The 15,268-nt window shown below is 53.0% G+C and overlaps 1 protein-coding gene across 2 annotated transcripts in view; it reads left to right on the top strand.

Moving 5' to 3' along the window:
• Scube1 (signal peptide, CUB domain and EGF like domain containing 1) overlaps positions 1–15,268 on the top strand; it is a 122,911-nt gene that overhangs the window by 35,548 nt on the left and 72,095 nt on the right. For both annotated transcript variants that reach the window (XM_040754072.1, XM_040754073.1), the window contains exon 4: positions 11,591–11,725. In XM_040754072.1, coding sequence (XP_040610006.1) covers positions 11,591–11,725 — 135 coding nt within the window. The remainder of the gene's footprint in view (positions 1–11,590; positions 11,726–15,268) is intronic.

Below are 15,268 nucleotides of genomic sequence, written 5' to 3' on the forward strand. Positions count from 1 at the left end.
AGTCCAGTGGTTTTTGACAATTGCCCATCCTGCCAATTGTCAGGAGTATAGGGTCCTCAGGTGTGGGATGGAAAGAGGTGAGGAAGGAAGCTCAGGCAGGTGGGAGAGTGGATTCCAGGTAGACACCTGTGACCCAGAAGAGCCAGGTGCACCAAACACCGCCTGACCAGAAACTGTAGGTGTATCCTGGGGTGGGGGTGTAGGAACATCAGGGCCTCACCACCAGCCAGACATTGTGTCTTAGGGTTTCTGTTGTGAAGAGACACCATGACCACAGCAACTCTTATAAAGAAAGAACATTTAATTGGGTTGGCTTGCTTACATTTCAGAGGTTTAGTTCATTGTCTCCATGGCAAGAAGCAAGGCAGCGTGCAGTCAGACATGATGCTGGAGAAAGAACTGAGAGTTCTTACATCTTGACCCACAGGCAACAAGAAGTAGTCTGGCTCACTGCGGGGTAGCTTGAGCAAAGAAGACCTCTAAGCCCACCCCCACAGTGACACACTTCCTCCAACAAGGCCACAACTCCTAATAGTGTCACACGCTATGGGGGCCATTTTCTTTCAAAACACCATGCCGGGTGCACCGCAGACTCACAGCTCATCCTGTCACAACACCCAGAGCTGTGCTGTTCAGCCCACCAACTGCCGTAGCGTCCACCCCTTCCTCCTTCCCCCATTCCCACAGACACAAGACATTTGCTGCATCTCACCACCAAAGGTGCCTCTGCCCTCACTGGCCCAGGCCATCTCAGAGAGAGCATCACAGGCTCTGGGTTGACCCATCAGGTCCAGTCTCCTCTCACAGTACACGCCTGGCAGGCCGCTGAAGCCCCTTTGTGACATGTTAGTCAGACTTTACACCCCTGGGACAAGATAAGCAATTTAAGGCAGGGGTAGGGGCTAGCTCCTGTCTTCAGAGAGATCGGTGCATAGTCCTCGACTGTCCTGACTCTGGGCGTGCTGCCTTCTCAAGTGTGCTGACTAACGAGACAAAGCCAGCACTTGGTCCTGGTGGCCATCAAGTGCTCCAGCTGGTGCCCCCGCTAAAGCTGACCGTAAGGGGTGCTGAGAGAAGGAAAGAATCTACCCACGCAGGCCAGCCAGTTAGAGAGTCAGTGTGGGACATGCATAGGGCAGGAGGCTGAGCAGTGTGACAAGGCATGGGCCGCACTGGTCCTGTCTCACAGGGGCCTCTGGGAAGAAGCTATGCAAGTGGGGGAAGCTGGAGAGTAGGAGAAGGGGGGCTTGGAACACAAGCATGACGACTTGCATTCGGGTACTTAGTACCCACCCCACATGAAAGGTCAGCTCTGAGCAGAGACAGGAGGATCTCTGGGATTTCCTGGCCAGCTGGTCTAGCCAACTGGCAAACTCCACATTTAGGGAGAGACCCTGTCTCAAAAAATAAGGTTGAGTAACACACCTAGTGTTGACCTCTGGCATCCACACACATGAGCCCACATGCATTCCTATCTAGGCACACATGTGTACATACACACATGTATAAGAAAGAAGGGGAAGGCAGCCCTGAGCCCCAAAGCAGTCTGCTGAAGGAAATGCCCTGCCCTGTGCCTAAGAGCTTGAGAAGGTTGGACCTGCCCAGGGCTGCAGCCAGAATTCGGGCCTGGAGATTCCTAGTTCAGATATTAGTGAAGCTAAAACTCTCTGATATCAGGCAGGATGGGCTGACTGGAGGACCTGTGTCAGCTTGTGTTGGGGGGTGTCAGGGTGACTCTGGGCCTACTCAGCTCTACAGTTCTCTCGGGAGAAGAGAAAGGTTTCCAGCAGGCAGGCAGGCACACCACAGGGGTCATTGCTCCCATCTGGGTCCTTGCCTGCCCCTCCCTCTCCTCCCAGAGTTCTGTCTCCATGCCTTGTTTGTTGGTTTGGCCTCCCTCCACACACACCCCCAGCCCTCCATTCTTATCCTCATCAAAAGAGATTTTAAAAAACTCCAGTGCCTCCCACAGATGTCCTGTCAGGGCCACATTCACAGCTGTGCTGTGTAGATCCCATGGGGAGGGAAGTTCTGTTGCCATCTCTGCTCTGTGGGCAGGCTGCTGGCTGGAGAGCTTCCTGTAACAGGGCTGGTGCCCCACTGAGGTGGAGTCCCATCTCACCCCCCTGTACTGAGAAATTACTGGGAGAGCTGATCTTAGCGCATATGAGGGTTAGTTTTAACTGTCACCTTGATCCAATCTAGAATGACCCGGGAAGAGTCTCCATGAGAGATTATCTAGAAATTATCTGTAGGCCTGTCTATGGGGGATTTCTAGACTATATTAGTTGATGTAGGAAGACCCAGCCTAAATGTGGGTGGGACTATTCCCTGGTCTGGGTCCTAAGCAGCATAAGAGAGAAGGTGAGTTGAGAACCTGCATCCATTCATGCATTCTCTGTGCTCTCAGCTGTGGATGTCCTAGGACCAGCCCTGCCATGCCTCCACTGCTGCATTGTCCCCACTGTGACGGACTGTCACCTAGAACCATAAGCGGAAGTAAACCCTTTACCCCCTAGGTTGCTTGTTGGCCAGACATTTTTATCACAGAAACTGGAGAGGAAAATAAGATACAAATAGGCATGGCCAGACTGGAGTTGGCAAGCAGAGGCCAGACCGGTGAGCATGTAGCCAGAGTGGTCACCATAGATTAGGTGACCGGGAAAGGGGAGCTTGTTTGTGGGCACTTTGGGGCTTCAGGAAGTAGGTAACATGGTCTTTTTGAGGTTACCATGTGGTGAGAAATAACCCAGGCAGCGGGGTAACATAAGCACAGAGGAGGCGGTAAAGGCAAAGGCAGGGATACAGGGCTGGGCAGGGGAGGCTGGCCAGCTGTCCCAGTAGGAGAGGTGAGCAGATGGACTTGTGCTTGGGGTTCTGCAGCAGGTACAGCTGTCACAGGAACCAGATGTAGGGATGGGAAGGTGGTATTGAGATTGACGTCCAGGTGTTTGGGCCAAGGGACTATGAACTGTGCTGCTCTGTAGTGAGACAGAGGGTAAGGGCCTAATGGGGATGTGTTTGACTCTACTCCTCCATGGGAAGTGATGTTAGGAGGCCAGCTTGGTCATTTACCCACTGGACATCCAAGCAGGTACCACACTGGCCAATGTACAGGTTTAGAGGGTGGTAGAGGAGGTGCTTAGCAGTAAGGGCAGATTCTCAATTATCCTGAGATGCTATGGGGGTCATGGTGGCATCTCCTAAGAGCAGGGTGTAGACAGGGTAAAGGATGGAGTCCAGGAGGAGTCCAGGCCTCACTGTCCCCAGCTCTGGGTGGAGCTTCCATGTCTCAGTGGCCCCAACATTGGTAAAGGATGGTTGACAGTGTGGAGATTCCTAGATGTTTATCTGACAAGGTCCTGGTACCCAGGGTGTTGAAAGTGTTCAGATGACTTCACATGACTATGAGCCACTAAGCCAGGCAGGGGCTTCATTAGGTTGTACAACCCAGTTTTTACATAAAGAGCAGAAGGATTTGAATAGACTCCTAAAGAAGTGGCAAATGATCACTGGTCATTCAGAAAACTGTTTAAGGTCAGGGAAGTGTGAGTAGAAGCCAGGAGACACCAGGTCACACCCACTATTCTGTGGGCACCCGCACTCACACATGTGCACGCTCACATACAGACATACAGAATTTTAAATAGAAGTAATCTGGATGTTGTGGGGCACACCTTTAATCCCAGCATTCAGGAAGTAGAGACAAGTGGATATTTGTACATTCAAAGCCAGCCTGGTCTACAGAGCTAGTTCTAGGACAGCTAAGGCCCTGTGTCAAAAAAAAAGTAAACTAAAAATAAAACTGGGGTATGGGGAGGAGTTAGATAGAGGGCTGGTGAGATAAGGGCATTTGCTACCCAGACTGATGAGCTGAGTTCATTCCCCAGAACCTGCATGATAGGAAAGAATGGATTCCCACAAGCTGACCTCTGACTTTCACACACCTGTCATGCCATAACCCCTCCCCACTCAATAAATCAATAAATACAAAATAACATTAGCTCTAGATTTATCATATTATCCAACAATGCTGTTCTTTAGCATATATCCAAGAGAATTAAAGCATGTCCACCCAAAAACCTATATGTGGATATCCACAGCATAATTCATAATTGCATCAAAGTCGAAACAACCTTCATGTCCACTAATTGGTGAATAAGCAAAATTGTGGCAGGTATATAGGCAAAGGAATATTACTCAGTCATAAAAAAGGATGAAGCTTCTAATACAGGCTGCAACATGGATAAAGCTTAAAAACACGATGCTACATGAAAGAAGGCAGACCCAAAAGGACATATAGTATGCAATTCCATCAACGTGAAATGTCTAGACTGGGTAAATACATGGAGACAGAATAGATCTGTGGTTCTAGATGGCTGGGATTCATTATGAAGGGGCACATTGCTCTTGTTTGGTGGGAAGGCCATGTTCTAGAGTCAGTAGTGATAGTCACATGACACAGTAAGTGTGCGTTTAAAAAAATGGCCAAGGTACACACCAAGGTGTAAATTGCTTCTCCATTCTAAAAAGCAGCGGTAGAAATGGAAGATGGGGAGAGCGCTGTCCCACACCCTTCGAACAGACCACCCGCGCAGTCCCGCCCCTCAGTTCTGGTCAGCTTTAAGCACAGCCATAAGCTGACCTCACCCCACCCCCCACCCCAGCAATCCTGGGAGGTGAGCCACCCAAAGCTAAGTCAGGAGGGAGGCAGTTTAAAGAACTCCTCCACTCAGAAACCAGAAGGCCAGGCAGGCTGAACAATCACTTCTCATGTGGCTTGTTGTCACTTTTCCAATTTGGAAGGGACTTGGCTGTCCAGGATGCTGTGCCTGCCATCCCCAGAGACTCAAGCGGCTCACTGAGGTTCAAAAGTCTAGCACTACTCACTTGTTGGTAGCCATGTGGGCCAGATCCGGTGCTGAGGGCTTTGTGCTCTGTCTTTCTCTCACAGCCCTGTATACCCCGACACTTGAGCACCGTAACCATCCCTGCCTTACAGAGAAGGAAGCCCAGGCCTTGAATGGCTCAACAGCCTGAGGTCAGAGCAGCCACTAACTGACTTGTGTCCCATCTGGTGTGGCCTGCGGGAAAAGATCCAGACCCCATAGGCAGTGACCACAGGGTCACAGGCAGTTCTAAGGGGGAGTAGTCAAAAGCCTGGGCTAGGCAGCAAATCTGTGTCCTTGGTGACACAGAACCCTGTTTGGGGTAGGGGGCCAGAGGGCTGGGTTAGCATGTGAGTTCAGAAGGCAGGATCCCAAGGAGGAGCAGTGCCTGGGTGCAGGTAGCTCCAGCAGAGCCTGGCCCTCCTGGGCTGGCTTGGGGGATTAGCGGTGGGTTTGCTGGTCTAGAGACCCGAGCTCCACACAGGCCTCTCAGTCCAGAGTTCACACTTGGGCCCAGCCCAGGAGGCTGAACACTGCTGACCTGCAGGGGACCCAGGAGCCACAGAGAAGGCTTCAGATGACACCCAGAGTGGGAAACAGACGGGTCCTCAGTGACCACTTATCCCTCCTGCCAGCTGAGCCAGAGATCTTGACAGTTCAGGAGTGCTCTGACTCCGTCAGAACTCAGGCCCCAGATCTCTGAGACCCAAGCGTATTTTACCAGAAATCGAATCCATCTGGTTCTCGTTTATTTACACTTAACTCATCAAATGCAATTTTGCAAGAGTCATTTGATAGCCAAGAGGCATTTCTGCCTCAGCTGCCCTCCAGAAGGGAGTGTGGAGGGGGAACCATTGCTTCTGCCAGGACCAGGTGGCAGAGCTCAGTGGCGGAGGTTGAGCCTGGTCCCGTCTATGAGCCTGAGCTCGGTTCCCTCCCACAGGATGCTGAAGCCTGTTGCAAGACCTGACACACAGTGGATTCTGGGCAGCCACAGAAACATGGGTGGGGTCCACTCAAAACACAGAGCCTCTGTGTCAGATTGTGAGTGTTCATGGGAAACACAAAGCAACTGAAGCAGGATCAAGGAGTAATTTTCAGTTATATATAGCTGCAAACTCCAGCTCCTCCTCCAAAGGAGGACAAACAGCCCACTATTAATAAAAGCAAACAGCCCCACCTGGGGCCAAGCAGTGGCCCTTGTGGGGAGCAAACCACAGACCTCTTGCGATGCCTTCCAGAAGCCTACAGCCTGGCCTCAGAGACCCTTCTTGTGGGGAGACAACCACAGTGAGCGGGTCCCAGCCCTGACATGACCCCTCAGGGCTGGTGGGAGCTGGAGAGCGAGGGTAGTGTCCGCTGACAAAGCTGGGCAGAAGTCACAGCTAAGGGCTGCCTGCTCCAGTGTCAGTGCCAGGCCTGCGTCTGCCCTGGGCAGTGGCCCCAGAGACCCTGTGAGGCTCATCATGGATGCCCTGTCCTGTCAAAGGTGGAGTCCTCGGTGGCCACACCCTTGAAGTGCATGTCACGGGGAAGCCGGAAGATCTGAGACACAGAATGTACACATGGAGGGACACTGAGGTCTAAGATGGGCTGTGTCATGGGAGCTGGGAAAGATGGACTAGGTGTGGAGGACAAGTTAGTAGCCCTGGTGAGCGTTGGGGTGAGAGGGAGATAAAAATATTGTTGGGAAATAGGGTACTTCTCAGGGCCTGGATGGCCAAGTGAGGTTCAGGCCAGGTTGAGATGAGGCGAGGTCTTCCGTGAGCCTGGGGACTCAGGCCTTCCTAGGTTCCGGCGCGCTCATTTGCCACTGGATACTGCCTTTGACTGAAGAAAGTGTCCTTCCTGTAGTTACCAAACAGCATTCCTACTGTGGGTCACCTTGGGGACCACCTGAGGCCCAGCTTCCTCCCCATTTGTCTGTTGCCTCAGCTAGCCAAAAGAAAAGGGGGGTGGCTCTATGCAGGAGTGCACTATTCACCCCACAGATGGTCCCGGCATCCCTCGCCAAGCTGGGGTGTCAAAATGGGCTCTTTGTTCTGTGTCCTTAGCCCTGCCACCTGGTCCAGGCTTTCCTCTAAAGCCTCCTAGAATCTGCTTCATAGCTTAGTTCCAGCGTGCAGGGGTTCCCTGCCTTCTAGAAAGCCCCGCCGTGGTTATAAAGGAAGATGGGAGAGTGTCGGCATTCAGAAGCAATATGTTCCCACTGCCACCCTAGCTATTTCCTGACCCTGGAGCCTGGGTCTCACTACACACAGGTTCAGTGCCTTAGGGGTTAGTGACACCCTGCTCGTCAAGCTACTCTGAAAACTTCTCCAAGAGTATGACTCTGCTGGCCTGGATTGGGGTCCAGCGGAACTGATGTTTTTTGAGAGCCTTGCAGAGTCATGATCCCAGCTCAGGACACACCTCCAGGGCTTAGCTTTCCCAGCTGCCTGAGTCAGCACGCAGGACCTAGCCAGTCACTATCTTTGGGGGCTCCTGAACCCCTCCTCTGGCTCTAGTACTCACAGTCCCTTCCTCATGGGCCCTGCCCCACAGATCCTCCAGCCTCAGGCCACACATCTGCTGGTGCTCACAGCCAAAGGTTTACATCCCCTCCCCCTGGAAGTTTGCTCATCTAAAACCCAAGTGGCATTCATTCTCAGTCGGTATTTAGTGTCTATGGGTGCGGAAGGGCAAGGGCTTGGGTCTAGGATATGAGGCTGTCCTTGGAGAAGAATGTAAGTATATATGAATAGGGCACATTCTAATACTAGGAGAAGCAGACTCCTGGAGAGTGGCTTGGAGAGCCTGGCCAAGTCCCTCTGGATGCCTGGTGTCTTAGTTAGGGTTTCTATTGCTGTGGAGAGACACCATGACCATGGCAATGCATAGAGGAAAAACATTTCATTGGGGTGGCTTACATTTTCTGAGGGTCAGTTCATTGTCTTCATGGTGTCACATGGTGGCATGCAGGTAGACATGGTGCTGGAGAGGTAGCTGACCGTTCTACATCTTCTAGGCAATAGGAAGTGGTCTGAGACACCAGCATTTATAAGACCTCAAAGCCGGCTTCCACAGTGACACACTTCCTCCAACAAGACCACACCCACTCCAACAAGGCCACACCTCCTATTAGTGGCATGGAGGGAGGGCATTTCCTTTCAAACCACCAAACCTGGTGAGCCAAGACAGCACTCTGCTGCAGCAGCTAGCCTCCTTCTGAAAGTAACTTGTGATAGTGTCCCCAGGAGCTCACCCTAGACTGTCAGGTATGGCCACCTGCCCTGCCACCCCAAGCCTGCCTCTTGTGAAGGAGATGCAGGCTTATTTATCCCCACCCATGGCACGAGTGGCGCGGTGGGGCCTGTGGTCCAGGCAGAGGAATGAAGTCCAGAGGGAAGGCCTCCACGTTTGGGAGACCTGGAAGGACGCCGCTAAGGGGAACAAGGAAATGCCCTCTGCCCCATGGCCCCCTACGTCATTCTCACTAACGGGAGAACACTCTGTATCCTTTGCATTTGGAGAAAGTCTCTTTCCATCTCTCTTCTCTTCTGAGAACCAGAGGTGATAGGAATCAAACCCCGGGGTGGGGTGGGTGGAGTGGGTGGGGGGTTCCTGGATCTACTAAGCAGTGTCTGAGCTGGGGCTGGAACTAGCATCAAGCATCATGTTGTCTCTGGTTTTTTTGGGGGGGAGAATCCACACACACAGTTCATCAGTAAGAACAATCTTGGTTCCATAGGGAGAGGGGAAAGCCTGCTTGTACCCAATGCTCCAAGAGGCTTCTTGGAGGACAGTCTGCAGTCCCTGCCACGCTTCCTGGAGACAAGGCCCAGTAGTGCCCACGCACTGAGGGAAAGGCAGAGCAGACCTCAGAGAACCCAGTGCCTGGTATGGACTCCCTTCTGACCCTAAAGGTGCCTCTCATAGTACAATATACCCTGTGCTGGGTCACAGTGTGCCGGCTGACTCCGAGGAACAGCCAAGGGTCTGTTTCTCCGCCGTGCTCTGCCAGGTGACCTCCATCTGGCCTAGGTGGTGGGCAGACTTCTCATGATCCTAACTACACCAGCTGATCGTTCCCCAGCCCCCGAGAGTCTTGTTTGAGAGCTTGAAATGCAGAGTGTCTATAGAAGAGACATGAGTGTGGCCTCGGGCTGTATAGGGATTCAGTGTCCCCAGGACTTTCTACCCCTCTCGGGTAGGATGTGGAGCCCTGTTTGGACACGGTGGAGAAGAGTGCAGAGGGACAGCTTTCTTCTCCTGCCTGCTTAATCTTGGGGTTTTATCATTTGGGAGCAAGGGAAAGACATGTTTACATGGCCCTGCATTTGTTTCAAATTATTCATCAGTGTTGGCGAGTCATTGTTCCCTGCTAGTATAAACAGCCCTGTCCCAACAGCAAGCCACCCTGTCAGATCACTGAGGGGCTGTGGATGCCTTATGTCAACTGCCCTGGTTCCTAGCTTTTGGGGAGGTGCAGAGCTGGGCCAGGCCAGATGGCTGCAGATGGGTGGCACTCAGGCCAAGGCAGCATTTCTGCCCCATGAAACTGGCATTGGAGGGTCCATATCCTCTTCGTTTGTCTTGCAACGGAGATTTGGCTTGGACTGGATTCTGGGAGCCAGGAGAAGAGAGGCAGTAATGGATGGCATAGCTGCATCCCAGGGTCAGGACTTACCGTCAGCTGTGTGCTAAGACAGAGGCACAGGTGCCTACCTCTCTCAGTGCACTTGGGTCAGAGACAGGACTCACCCCAGAGACAGAATCACTCTCTGTCCACATTGCTTGCAGATCATGTCTTATGAGTCTCAGGGGTGTGTGTTTAAGCTGATCCCAGACTAAAGCTCAGGAGAGACCGGGTTCTTCGTAACTGGTCTGAATACATTGTGGGCACAGCCAGCCAAGCAAGGTGTCTGCGGGCTCTTATTCTGGGGTTCTGCCTCTTCACTCTGACCTACTGTGTGGGTCACCCAGGCCACTTCAGCTCTCTGTCAGAGTCCCACGGATGAAATGCAGTTAGTAATACACCCTATCACATGAGCTGCTGAGGCTCTAGTGAGGCCCCTTAGTCCACAGTAAGCACCCAGGAGGCTGGCTTCCTGTTGCTGAGGTGACCAGTGCAGACCCTCCTGCAACATGGAGGGGGAGGTAGCCACTCCGTGCACTTTGGGGTTCACTGAGCAAAGGTACTGGGCCAGCAGGGAGCCATCAACGAGACTGTGGAGAAGGCTATTCAGAGAATTAGTAATGCCCCCACCCTAACTCCCCCAGCCCCCCACCCCACACCCCGCAGGTCAGCCTCTGGTCCCGCTGTTCCTCTCAGCAAGGGCCACCTTTACATGTGAGCAGGAACCTTAGGTGGCTTTTAGAGTTGAGAGCTCTGTTTCCCTCCTCTGACAGCCACACGGCTGACATTTGAGCTTGCCAGAGAATAATGATGCTGCACGCTGTGGGCCTCAAAGGCAGCCGCACAGTCTCCTGGGTGGTAAAGTGGTCTGCAGTCCTCCAGCCTAAATAGGACCCAGCTGACAGCACCGTGGAGCCAAGCTGTCCCCAGTTCAGTGCAGGTCATCACCTGCCTCTACGTCTTGCCTCACGTCCTTTTGGCCTCAACAGCAAAAGACGCCTGTGTTAAAAAGCATAGAAAAATTTCAGTGCCAAAGTGTATGGGCACATATGAGTGAAAAGGAAGTGTGTGTGTACGTGCGTGCGTGCGCGTGCGTGCGTGCGTGCGTGCGTGCGTGTGTGTGTGTGTGTGTGTGTGTGTGTGTGTGTGTGTGTGTGTGTTGGAGGCTGGGGATTGGCTGGGCACTGCCAGTAGCTCCGTGCTCACATTGCTTTGTGGTTTTATGTATTTGCCTATTAAAATGACAATACAGCCATGGAACATTAAGGTTTAAGAAGCCCTTCTTTCATTAAACAAACCGACAGAGTAGGGGGTTATGACTCTGGTAATTGAAACATGCTGTTCTGCCCAGGACCAGAGCTCCATAAAGACCCTTTCAGCCAGTCACACCCTTTGTACCAGCGGTCTCTGGTCACAAGTGAGCTTCGGCCCTGAGCCGGTGCCTCCCGCAGAGTGGGAAAGACCTCTTGGCAGCCTTCCCCGGCAGTTCTGGCAGCCAGAGGTCAGGGTCTTTTCAAATCTTCCTCCACCCTCCAGGCGTTTGGAATCAATCTGCCAAGATGAGACCTTCAGGGTGGCGCAGGCTGCCCTGGCCTCCAGCCTCCCACTCAGGGCTCCAGGGTCTTGGGCTTCCAGCTGTAAACCTGAGGTGGGTTAAGAAGTGGGGAATGGCAGGCTGTGGGTAGCCGAGCTCTGTGTGTTAGGGAGACATTTCAGTCTGCACCGTCATACTGGGGAGAAGAGTACAATGAACTACCTCTGGAGTACCCCCATGCAGCACCGTCATAGCATGGTACCATGGGCTACCCCAGCATCTCCAGAGCGTGATGCCACAGAGTACCCCCATGCAGCACCGTCATAGCATGGTACCATGGGCTACCCCAGCATCTCCAAAGCGTGATGACACGGAGTACCCTCGTGCAGCACCGCCACGGCACAATGCCACGGAGTGACCCCATGCAGTGTCTCCACTGTATAGCATCTCTGTGGAGACCCTTCATTAACTGATGGAGAATTGATTGTGTCTGTGACCCACTAGCTCCCAGTGTAACATCTCTTCTCCCCTTCCTCCCTCTTCTCACAGATGTGGATGAGTGTCAAGACAACAATGGTGGCTGCCAGCAGATCTGTGTCAATGCCATGGGCAGCTATGAGTGTCAGTGCCACAGTGGCTTTTTTCTCAGTGACAACCAACACACCTGCATACACCGCTCCAATGGTAAGTACATCCTGTGGTGACCAGCTGTGCTTTCCAACCCTGCGGAAACAGGCGGCTCTCTCCACACGTGAAATCCCTCAGGGTCAGGGTAGGGGGTTCAGTGGTGACCTCAGTGGCTAGCCTGTGCAACCAGTGTTGGTTCTTTGTAGAAATCTTTCTGGTTCCTTTCCTCTGCCAACTCTTGGTATTTCTCCTGTCTGTATGTGGTGGGGTCACAACCAAAGAAGTTGTCTTCCTTTCTGTGGGAGACTGGCTGTGGCCAGGAAGGCTGGGATCCCATGTTCCCCAGACCCTTTGAGAAACAATGGTGTCACCTTATGTTTCCATGAGCCTCTAGTACCAGTGATTATCCACTGCATGTTCCTGGGTTACCAACCTGCTGAGGGACCTTGCTCTTGAGAGCCTTGCTGCCCCTGGAGGCCAGGTGGGATGGGGTGCCTCAGCAGGCTGAAGTGGACTGAGACAAAGCTAGTCACCAGCCAAGCCCAGCAAGTGAAGGTTCTTCAGTCAGGGCACTGATGGTCCAATCCTGGAGCTTTTTGAAGCTTGGGCCTACAACAGTAGGGCTGTGAGGTAGGGCAGAGTTGGTCAGAAGCCAACACATGTATGAAACCTGGCTCAACAACACATGTGTGGGACCTGGGCCACGTGAACATCAGTCACAAAGACATAGGACCATCAGCTGCTGTGCAAGCCCCAGATCCCAAAGCAGGTCTGTGTACGACTGCAGAGAGGCCTAGAGAAACAGTGCCAAGAACCAAGGTTTCTGGGACCAGGCTGTCCTGAATAGTCAAGGCTGGGGATGTGAAGTTAGAAAGAACAGCCTGCTGTCCCTTCTCCAAGCCTGGCCTTTGACAAAGAAGGAGAGCTGGAGATTTGCCAGTGAAAGACAAGGAGAAAGAAGGCTCGTGCCGTTGAGCCCAGGTATGAACCCAGCTCCTCCAACCCTGACTGGGGCCGCTCTTCAGCAAGCTCTCTGTATACCTGAAGTCTCAGCCTCCTCGTTCGCATGATAGGGGCCATGGCATTGGGCCAATGCGTGTATGAAGCTAGAAGGAGAAACCAGTGTGACCTGCCGGTGTTCGGTGGGGCTGCCAGAGATTGTGGAATGGAATTCTGGGACACCGTGTGTGGTTTCTGCTAGAAACTGATTCCTGGGAAAATAAAAAGCAAAAAATACATTTGAAATATATTGGGGCAGTAAACCAGAAATATTCTTGTAGATTCTTAGATTGCCTGGGTTTATTTTGGCAATTTCCTCACAGGCATGTCTGGTACACTGACCCCTGGGCACTACAGTGTCCCCAGAAGGACATGAAGGCCAAACTCAATGTTTCCTAGACGCTTGCTGCAAACACTAGAGCCGCCACACACAGGTGGCCTCTGGAAGACGGGTGCCCATCTTGCTCCTAAAAACTGCCTAGCTCTGGTTGCCACTTGGGCAGAGTGGTTCAAGGTGGAGGCAGGAGATGTAAATGAGGAGCTGAGCCCACAGGGGTCATAAGAAGCAGGTTCGTGAGCCAGAAAGGAAATGCATGTGACAAGGCCTTGGGTCCTGCCTATGCTGAGGGAATTTCTGAGAGTGGCTTCCCGTCACCCTCCAGGAGCTTTTGTCTCCACCAGCACGTGCTGTGGTGGAGCCACGCCTCTAGTCCAGTGTGTGAGGAGGAAGGACCCGCAGCAGGATGCCAGAGGACAGCTGTGGCTGGCCCATTCTGCCTTCTGGGGATCTGCCGGCCCGAGAGGTTACAAACTTCTGTGTTCACCACGGGAGCTGGGTGCGGGGAGGTAGCAGCCTGGGGTGAGCCGGGAGCTGCCGCCAGGGCACGGGCCTGAAGGCCACCACCACAGAGCGTTCACGGGAGACTGGGTGTGGCTCCGCCGACAAGGGAGGAGGCCATGTTAGGGAAGCAAAGTTGGGATTGGAGCCCAGGCGTGCCCGCTGTGGTGTTTCTGTTTCAGGTAATCAGGCCTGTCAGAGAAGAAACGGGGGTGGTGGGACAGTGGCCGCAGCTGAAGGCCTCCGTGTGGAAGCCACGGCTGTACTGAAATCAAACGAAGAAAAAGAGCCGTGTGGAAGTCTGAGGCAGTTAGTTCAAGAGCAGCGTGTGTACAAAGCCTGGAAGCTCAGGAGCCAAGACTGGGTGGCAGAGGCCAAAGGAGAAGAGCCCAGCAGGGGAGCTGAGTGCGCGGTCATGGTAGGGATGGGGGGGGGTGGCGAGGGGTTTGTACGTCCTGAAGAGAGTAGTCATAGAATACGGGCGCTTGGGGGCGGGGGCGGCAGCAGATAATTTTTAGGAGAACTTAGGAACTCTAGAGACTGGAGGTGAAAGGCTTGAGTGCTGGCTGGTACTGGGCAATAAATAGCCTTGAGCACAGTCCCCCCGACCCAAAAGCTCCCCTGGATTTTTACAAAACTAGGAATTCGGATTTGGTCAAGATGCAGGTGTAGTCTCTGTGAGTTCGACACCAGCCTGGTCTACCGAGCGAGTTCCAGGATAGGCTCCAAAACAATACAGAGAAACTCTGTCTCAGAAAAACAAAAAACAAAATGCAGGTGTAGTACTTCATCCCCAGTCTGTGGATGAAAGAGGGTCCTTTTCCTTTTGGGAATTTTGAGTGGAATCTCTGCATTTTTAAATCTGGGCCGTGCAGCCAATCTAAAAATCCCATGGGGAACTTCTTGAAGCCCATCTTGCAGGGCAAACAGCAGCACTGTCCATGCTTCCAAATTGGAGGAAAGTTGCACGTTGCCTCAGGGAAGACAGGACACAGGGTGCTGGGCAGGCAGGTAGCCTACCTCCTGAGGCACACATAGTCTGTGGTTGTCACAAGTGCCCACTATGGCCTCAGTCACAGCGATTAACCTTAACTGCTCAGAACTCAGAGCCTGCCCGGAAGTGCTCGGATAGAGCCCCTTGCCTCCCAGGTGACCTCTGAATCTTCGGCTCCTGGGAAGCAGATGGATTCCTCATGTCACCTGACTGGCTAATTCCTCTCCAGATCTCTGGACTCCCCTACCCACCCACCCAAAGCACAGACTGGTTTTGATTAGATGCATGTGAGGGGCAGGCCAAGGTCAGTCTGGGCTCCTGGCCCAGAAAGGAGGCCTCTCCACAGCTCAGCACTTCTGAGTAGCCCGGCTTCACAGGCGCCAGCATAAACCCTCGCCTGAGGCTCATGGATCAGGCCCAGGCTGGACTGGGAGCCATTAGGTTCTTGGCTTCAGATGCCCTGGGGCCTCTGCTGTCACTTCTGCCCCTTAGGTCCTTTGACTATTTAAAAAAAATAGCCCTTAGGGAAAATGCTTTGACCACCCAAGTGTAAAATCTGCCCTAGGGGTGTGACAGTTAATTCCTTCTGGTCCCCAGAACTCTGGCATGGCTTGACCTGACACAGGGCAATGGTCAGGCTACACTGGGTGGGAAGGGACCCTGCGGCTGTTGAAATCTGTCCCTCTGCTTAGTACTTCCTAGTACTCTCTTTGGTGCCCTGACAGCCCACAGGCCCAGCACTGCTCAACCTCCTGCCCAAGTGCTAATG

This window comes from Mesocricetus auratus, unplaced genomic scaffold (assembly GCF_017639785.1).
Source record: "Mesocricetus auratus isolate SY011 unplaced genomic scaffold, BCM_Maur_2.0 Super-Scaffold_100010, whole genome shotgun sequence".
In the NCBI taxonomy this organism is placed as follows: domain Eukaryota; kingdom Metazoa; phylum Chordata; class Mammalia; order Rodentia; family Cricetidae; genus Mesocricetus; species Mesocricetus auratus.